Genomic DNA, 7,976 nt, shown 5'->3' on the forward strand with positions numbered 1-7,976 from the left:
AGCGCTGCCCAAATTTCCTCATTGGAAAGCAGGCAACCCTGCGGACTAAGATCCCAAGGTACAAAGAAGTGAAACACAGCCTGACGACAGGCCCCGTGCCACCGCCACCTCCCCCGACAATCGGCCTGGCTCCAAGCCAGAGGAGGGTGGGGTCAGGCTCCTCGATAGCCCAGAAACAGCGAGGGAGAGCTAAGGAAGGGAGCCCACCGTCTCTTCGCGCCCTCCCCGCACCCCGGGTTAGCAAGGCCACCTCCCTCCCGGCCTGGGGGCGGGGAGCACGCCCTCCCGGGCGAGAGGCTGAGCCCCGGACTCACCTTCCACCACGCCGCACAGGAACCTGCGGGCTCCTCCGGCCGCCCCGGCCCCGGCCGCCGCCCCGGCTCCCGACGGGCTGTCTTCTCCGGGGACTGGAGCTGCGGACGGCTCCAGCGAAGCCCCCGAGGCGGCGGCAGGATTGGCGTTGCGCTCGCTCTCCCGCTCCTCCAGTGCCGCCTGGCTCTCCTTCTGCACCATCCTCCTGCCGCCGGCCGCCGCTCCCCTTCGGCCTCGGTCCGTTGGGCCACAGGCCCGGAGCCCTGCAAAGGGCCGCGGCTCCGAACGCGCGCCTCCCGGGCTCCTTCCCCTCCCCCTCTCGGCGGGGGCCCCGAGTGCCCGGATGCGAAGGGCGGCGGCACCGGCTCGAGCCCTTTGTCAGCCGCTGCCTCCGCCGACCGTCGTTGGAAGCCGGGAGCCTAGGCGGAGGGCGAGGCCGCCACCGCGCCCTCACGGAAGCAGGCCCGAGGAGGCGCCTTCGCCCGTCCTCAGCGTCGGCCGCCCTCCAGACAGCCTTGTCTCTCCGCCTCTCTCCTCCACTGGAGTCCCCGAGCAGCCTCTGCCGCTGCCTCTGCCGCCCGCTTCCTGTTTATCCGCACTGCGCCTGCGCCACAGACCGGCTCAGACCGGTCCCCAGCCCGGCTACCCCTCCTTTCCTGGGGATCAGCCCATTGCGCTTTCTTTGCTAGGGGGAAAAAGAAGAAAGGGCGCCGTGAACAGCGCGGAGGCGTGCGGCAGTGGGACGTACCATTCTGGCTTGCCACCCTGCAGCACGAGCACCGCGCTCGGGGTCGGACCATGGCCCCACCCGCAGGAGGGGAACCTGGGAGAAGGCGGCCGGCCGGGGAGTTTGGGAGGAAGGGGGGGGGAGGGCGGGAAGGAGGTGTTTACTCTCTCAGTGCGCAGGCGCCGGGGCGATGCCTCTGGTTCTTAAAGCGGTAGGAAACACTGACCTACTTTGGAGATTGTCGTGCCGGTTTGGCTCATCGGGGCTGCCTGACCCACGTTTGGTTCTGTGAAGACACCATGCCAAGGAGCTCAGCTCACCCCTCTGTCCTGACTCATTTCCTTCTACTCTCTCTTCGGAGTTAACCCTGTCTGAAATTGAGCAGGCAGTTATTGATTGAGTTGGCCTCATCCTGGATTGTGGGACCATTGTGACCTCATAATACGATTAAGACAAGCGGTTACGTTTCTACTTGATAGACCCCTACGTTTGTTTTGGGAGAGGGTGTGGTATGAAGTTCACCAGACTACGCATGGAGAAGACTGCATTCCAAGCACACGGAAAACAAAAGCCTAATAAAGGTGGAAGAGAGTGGACGGCGAGTTTGTGGAATAATAAAGGTGGAAGAGAGTGGAAGGCAATGGAGAGTGTGCGGTGTGCCTAAGGGACATACGTGATCCTTTTAGCCTGAGCATCAACATTTCCTAGGAAACCCTGCCTCTGAGGGGTTTCCTGTAGTCCTCTCGAAGTAACTGGACATTTCCGTTCCTGAATCTGTCTTGTTGGGGAACAAACCTTTCCTTTTCAATATTAAGAAAGTAGCCTTTTTTTTTTTAATACTTCGTAGCAGTAGCCCACCTTGCAGCTCCAGGGACGTTGAGGGGGTACGCATTACAGGCGAGAACTTCCATACCAGGTTCATGCAGTGTTGGGCACCCAACCCAGGGCCTTGTTCAGCTGTACAAGAACTCTAGGGATTTGGTGGGTTTATTTATTTTGTGTTAGTTCACATATGCCATGGCCCATGGGGCAGTCAGAGGACAACTTGAAGAAGTCGGTTCTCTTCTTACCTTAGTGGATCCTGAGGAGTCAAACTCTGCTTGTGAGGATCAGGCTGGGCAAGCACCTTTATTGCCAGCCCCATTCAAGATTTTTTTTTTTTTAATGTGTGTGAGAGACATTTGTTGGGGGTGGAGCAGCAGAAGAGGCAGTGGCCAGCCACTGAACGTGGTTGTTGGGATCTGAACTCAGGTCCTTTGGAAGAGAGCAGTTCCATCTCTCTCTCCAGCCTTCCAATGCAGGAATTTAAACCAGTGCTTGCCAGCGCAGGATTATTGAGTTGGGAGTTAGAGGAAACAATGAGTAATTTCGTACTCTTTCCTCCTCCCCGCCATGCCTCTGCTTCATACTGCTTGGTTTATGTCCTGCCTATGCCCAGCTTGTTTCCTTTGTTTCTTTCCTCCATTTCTCTTTTTGAGACAGGGTCTCATTAAGTAGCCCCGGGTAGTGTGAAAACCATTCCTGTCATTGCCAGGTGTGGTAATCAAACCCAAGGCCTCATATATGCTAGGTCAGCACTCTGCCTCTTTAGCTACATCCCAAACCTGAAAGGTGGGAATTTTTGTTTTTGAGACAGGGTTTCTCTGTGGAGCCCTAGCTGTCCTGGAGCTCACTCTATAGACCAGGCTGGTCTCGAACTCTGAGGACCACCTGCCTCTACATCCCAAGTGCTGGGATTAAAATCTCGAGTCACCATCACCCAATGTAGGGTGTGTCTGACTACTCACCTGGTCCACATTTTCCATACCATCCAGTGCTTAGCCCCGCCCCTACTCTATCACATACTGAAGGTACGAGCTGCGGATGGAGAAATGGCTCTGCAGCTAAGAGCAGTGACGATGTTCCAGAGAACTGGCTTTGACTCCCAGCACTCACATGGTGGTTCACTGTCATCTGTACCTGTGTCCTGGTGGCAGTGTCTGATGCCCTCTTCTAGCCTTCCTGGGCTACTGCACACGGCAGTGCGCAGAAGTGTGTATAATGTGTTGGGGGTTGGTCCGGTGCTGTTTTGTATTCAAATGTTAAATACCAGCTCCCCAGATTCGGCTGCCCCCAAGGAACAGATTCTCACGTACACAGGAGGAGAGAGGGGGTTAGAAAGAGGAGAGAGAGAAGGAGACCTTCATGGGAGGAGATAGATCATGAGCACATGGCCAATTCAATTCCTCAAGCTTGGGACACAAGCACTTCCAAATGAGCCATCTCCCCAGTCCCTATTTGTTTTTGAGACAAGGCCTCACTCTATAGTCCTGGCTGGCCTGGAACTCAACATGTAGATGAGGCTGCCCTGAAATGTGTGGTCCCTCAGCCTCTGCCTCCCAAGTGTGAGGGTTCTAAGCATGTGTACCACACCAAAGCCACACAAGTCTTAACTCCGAGGCCACCCTAGAAAGAGGTTTGGGTCTGAGTCTGGTCTAACTTTGTGCTACAAAGTTCCCACACAGCCTTGAGCTAGTCGGCTTCATCAGCTGAAGAAAGAACTAGAGCCCATTCCTGATGGCTTTACACCTGTAAGCCCAGCCATCGTGGAAACAGAAGCCAGAGGATCTGAGCTCTGGGTCAGCCTGGGCTACATAATGAGACTGACTCTATTAGGTAGCCACTTAAGATGGACTGTTCCCTCACAATCAGCTGTGGATCTCACCTGTTTCCCTGGTAACTCTAAAACTGGCTATGTCACAAACGCCTCTCCTTAAGAGTCAAAATACGAGGACCTGTGAGTTGGCTGTGGGCATAAAGGAGCCTGGGCTCACATGGTGGAGGAGAGAAATGACACCTGGCAAGTGGTCCTCTGACCTTCACATGTGATAAAGTGTGTGGTGTGTGTGTGTGTGTGTGTGTTGACACATGATGGGGTTCAGCTCGCGGCGGGCGCGTCTGCAGACACCAGGCCCAAACAGCTCCACATGTAAGAGGTTTAATTAGAAGGGGTGGAGGATAGCGGCGCAGGAAGAGAGAGAGAGGGGAGAGAGGAAAGAAAGAGAGAAATGGAAGAATTGTCTCATATATACGGGTTGTGACATAGTAGGTCCAGGTAAAGGTGGAGCTGAACCCAATGGATTCTGGGAATATGGTGGCTGTTGCCTTGACGACAGGTCTGTGGACCCGCCCATATCTACCGCTGTTTCTGGGTGCTAACAACACACATACACTAAAACCCTTTTTAAGGTGTAAAATACCTTATGAGAGGGCAGAAGTATCAGGACTTTGTAGAGGCCCATTAGGGAAAGCTGCTTTCTCCAGGTCAAAAGAACAGACTCTAAGTTCTGCCTCTGGCCTTGGGTGGAACATTCCATTCCACCTGCCTCAAGAACTAGAATCACATACTGCTGTCTCCTCCCTTCTGAGGGAATCCAGCTGGAAGCTAATCATAACTTTTCTGTGTCTTCTTCAGAAACCAGCTCAGGCCTAAGCAAGCTTGCCAGACACTCTAGGCTTTATCTTCGTTTCTCTGGAACCTTCCTTTCTCCCTTCCATGCAGCTCTTTGCCAACCTCCCCTGCTGAGCCTGCCAGCTTTCTTGGACCTTAACTCAAAAGGACATGCCTTTGCTTTTCTTCACCTCTTTCCTCCCAGGACCTACAGAGATTTACAACTTGCCTGCCCTGGTTTCTTAATGTTTTTTTTTTCCAAATTAATAAAATGGTCCTTGAGCTTAAAGTTCAAAATTAACAGGGGCAGGGATCTAATTGGGCCTGATAATCATCTGGCCAGGACCACTCCTGAGGAAAACTGATTCACCTAAAGACATTAAAAAAAAAAAAAAATGGAGGAAGCTGGGCATGGTGGTGCATGCTCCAGCACTTGGGAGGCAGAGGTAAGTGGGTCTCTGAGTTCAAGACCAGCCTGGTCTTACAGAGCTAGTTCCAGAACAGCCAGGGCTATACAGAGAAATCCCTGTCTCTAAAAACAAAACCAAACAATAACAAAAAAGAAATAGGAGGAACAGTTATCTCCCCTCCTTCACGAACTTGTGTACTACTGAGCCTGCAGTTCTTCCGGGTTTTAACTTAAAGTGTGTAACTTTGCCATTTCCTCCTTCCTCCTCTCATCTGAATGCCAGCCAACCCCCTCAGCATGGCTGCCTTTACACTCCGGCCTTTGTTTTTGGAGGACTCCTCCCCTGCTTTCTACAGTGTGCAGATGTCACTGCTGATCCAAACTCAAACCTTTCCTCCTCTCCTCCAAGCTGTTAAAATTTACAGCTTGCCTTGTTGTTTTTCTCCGGATGCTAATAAAATAGTAAAATAGTCTTTCTGAATTTCCTTCAGGGTGCTCGCTAAGGCTTCACTAAACAGAGACTTAGAACTCACCGACTGAAACCCCAGGGCCCCTGGAACAGCTCCAGAAGCCACCACCAACAGCAACAATAGCAAAACAAGGAAATCTGGGAGGTAAACTCGGATGAACTTCAGAGAGTGGGCTGGGGGTACAGCTTGGTGACACAGTGCTACAATATGTACCAGGTCCTGGGTCTCACACCCAGCAACCTCTAAAAACCAAAATGGTGAGACAAAAACTAACTAGCCCATCCCCCACCTCCTCCTCACCCTCAGTTTTGATCAAATCTTTAGTTTGAAACCAAAGAACCAAAGGAACAGAGTTCTCAGTACTCAGGAACACAGACAACAAAAGCACTCGGGAAGTAAGAAACTTTCTGCGATTCTGGGGACTGAAGCTGGGGGGCGTACTGAGTAGTTAGTGGCTCCGGTCCTACAAGGCAGCTTTTGCTTCTCTGAAACCAACCTCTCCATGGACCTTGTCAGTGTGTACAGGAAGGAGAGGGCTGACTTCCTCCTTTGGATGAGTCAGCACATAATGGAGTTCCTACCATTCACTACTACCCCCACCCCCTCGTCCGGCAGATTCCTCCTGTACACGCACTCGGGAAATCTGTCCTCCTTGCCTCTGGCGGCCTGCACTGAGTCAGTCCATTTGATCACATGATCGCTTACAAAATGGCAGCACCATTTGCATTTGGTAGGAGAAATTTTTTTAATTGCATACGACTTGTGAATTGGTGATCAGGTGTGCATGTGGGGAGGCCAGGGAGCCCAGGGGATAGAAGTCATGTCATCAGGCTGGGAGGCAAGCCTGGGTCTCTCCTTCCACCATGTGCATCCCAGGGATGGAACGCATTAGGCTTGACAGCAAACATCTGAACCTGCTGAGCCAGCTCACTGGTTGTGGACTCTAATAATGCCCAACTCTGCTTCAGTTAAGGCAGGGAGGGAGGATTTCTCAAAAGGCAGCATTCTCAGAGTAGCTAATTTAAGTCTGAAATAATTCTTGATTCAGAATTTAAGAATGTTTGCCAAAGCTGGGTGTGGTGGAAAATGCCTGTAATCCCAGCCTCTGGAAGGCACAGGTAGGAGGGTCAGGAGTTCAAGATCATCCTTGGTTACAAAGGGAGTTCAAGCCTGGCTACTTGAGTTCCTGTCTTAAACATTAAAAAAAAAGGGGGGGGGGATGTTGCCAAAAAAGATAGCTTGCCTCTATGAAAACATGGAGCTGATCAAGGATATGGATAGTCGCTAATCGGGAGGTGAAAGCTGGTTACCCTGCACACAGGTCGGAGGATATGTGTTTCTGTAAGCACACACGTGCCCACAGATGACAGAATTTGAAAAGCTCCTCCATATATACTATACCATACTATCTCTCCAATGGAAATGAACAGCCTTTGTCATTTGTGTGTGGACAGAGTCCATCCACAGCCGCTAATTCCTTCCATGGGCTGGTGCAGGGCAGTTACTCAACTATAAAACACTGAAACAAGGATACTACTTGCGTATGATCCCAGCACTGAGAAGGGGAGATTTAAGAAGATTCAGCGTTCAAGATCATGCCCCACTACAGAGTGAATCTGAGGCCAGCCTGGCCATATGACACCCTGCCCCGAGAAAGGAGGAGGAGAAACTATGTCATTTGGATATAAAGAAAGCGAGAAAAGGAAAAAAAAATAGTGTACATTTCCTCTTATATGCAGAATCTAGAGTTTTACACACACACACACACACACACACACACACACACACACCAAAACAAAAGGGAGACTACTGGGGTGGAAAGGGGAGACCAGCAAGGCAGGGGAGGGAAGGTAGCTGAGTGGGTATGTATGAGAAGATAGAATGATATATACTTATGGGAGAGGATGGCTCAGTTGGTAAAGTACTCGCCCCTGACCTCCTGGGGTTGACCTCCAGCTGGGTTAGCAAGAAATGTTGTAATCCTAGCACTGAGCAGGTGGAAACAGGTGGACTCCTGGGAACTGTGGGGCAGCCAGTCTAACTTAAAAGGTGAGCTGAATTTTCAATGAGAGACCCTGCCTCAAAAAATAGGCTGGAAGAAGACACTTAAACATTGCCCTCTGACCTCCACAGGCACATGCCAGGAGCACCTACAACCCACACGGAAAACAGATACACAGGCACATACAAGAAAGAGAGAAAGAAGAAAGAAAAAGAAAGAAAGAAAGGAAGGAAGGAAGGAAGAAAGAAAGGAAGAAAGAAAGGGAGAGGGACTGGTGAGATGGTTCAGAGGGTAAGAGCACTGACTGCTCTCCGGAAGGTCGTGAGTTCAAATTTCACAACCACATGGTGGCTCACAACCACCCATAATGAGATCTGATGACCTCTTCTGATGTTTCTGAAGACAGTTACAGTGTAGTTATATATAATAATAAATAAATTTAAAAAAAAAAGAAAGAAAGGAAGGAAGGAAGGAAGGAAGGAAGGAAAAAAGCCAGCCAGTCAGCCAGCCAGCCAGGCAGTGGTGGCGAACATCTTTAATCCCAGCACTTGGGAGGCAGAGGCAGAGGCAGGCAAATTTCTGAGTTTGAGGCCAGCCTGGCCTACAGAGTGAGTTCCAGGACAGCC

At 51.4% G+C, this 7,976-nt stretch overlaps 2 protein-coding genes and 1 long non-coding RNA gene across 4 annotated transcripts in view; 1 reads left to right on the forward strand and 2 right to left on the reverse strand.

The window, feature by feature from the left end:
• The window catches only part of Oga (O-GlcNAcase), a 32,111-nt gene extending 30,729 nt beyond the window's left edge, over positions 1-1,382 (reverse strand). Inside the window, exons 1-2 of the mRNA XM_031390495.1 lie at positions 1,266-1,382; positions 315-997 (exon numbers count right to left, since the gene is read on the reverse strand). Of these exons, the coding sequence (XP_031246355.1) occupies positions 315-513 (199 nt within the window). The 5' untranslated portion in view covers positions 514-997; positions 1,266-1,382. The remainder of the gene's footprint in view (positions 1-314; positions 998-1,265) is intronic.
• Positions 1,190-7,976, reverse strand: part of Kcnip2 (potassium voltage-gated channel interacting protein 2) — a 29,485-nt gene continuing 22,698 nt past the window's right edge. The window contains exon 10 of one of the 2 annotated variants that reach the window (XM_031390503.1): positions 1,190-1,325. In XM_031390503.1, the coding sequence (XP_031246363.1) occupies positions 1,296-1,325 (30 nt within the window). In that variant the 3' untranslated portion in view covers positions 1,190-1,295. Of the gene's footprint in view, positions 1,411-7,976 lie in introns of both variants that reach the window. The other variant, XM_031390504.1, reaches the window with a different exon arrangement.
• Positions 2,388-7,060, forward strand: LOC116103930. Its single transcript, XR_004123631.1, has 3 exons — positions 2,388-3,911; positions 5,370-5,492; positions 6,845-7,060. It is a non-coding gene; the product is annotated as an uncharacterized LOC116103930 (long non-coding RNA).

The sequence above is a fragment of the Mastomys coucha genome, unplaced genomic scaffold (assembly GCF_008632895.1).
Source record: "Mastomys coucha isolate ucsf_1 unplaced genomic scaffold, UCSF_Mcou_1 pScaffold21, whole genome shotgun sequence".
NCBI classification, from domain to species: Eukaryota; Metazoa; Chordata; class Mammalia; order Rodentia; family Muridae; genus Mastomys; species Mastomys coucha.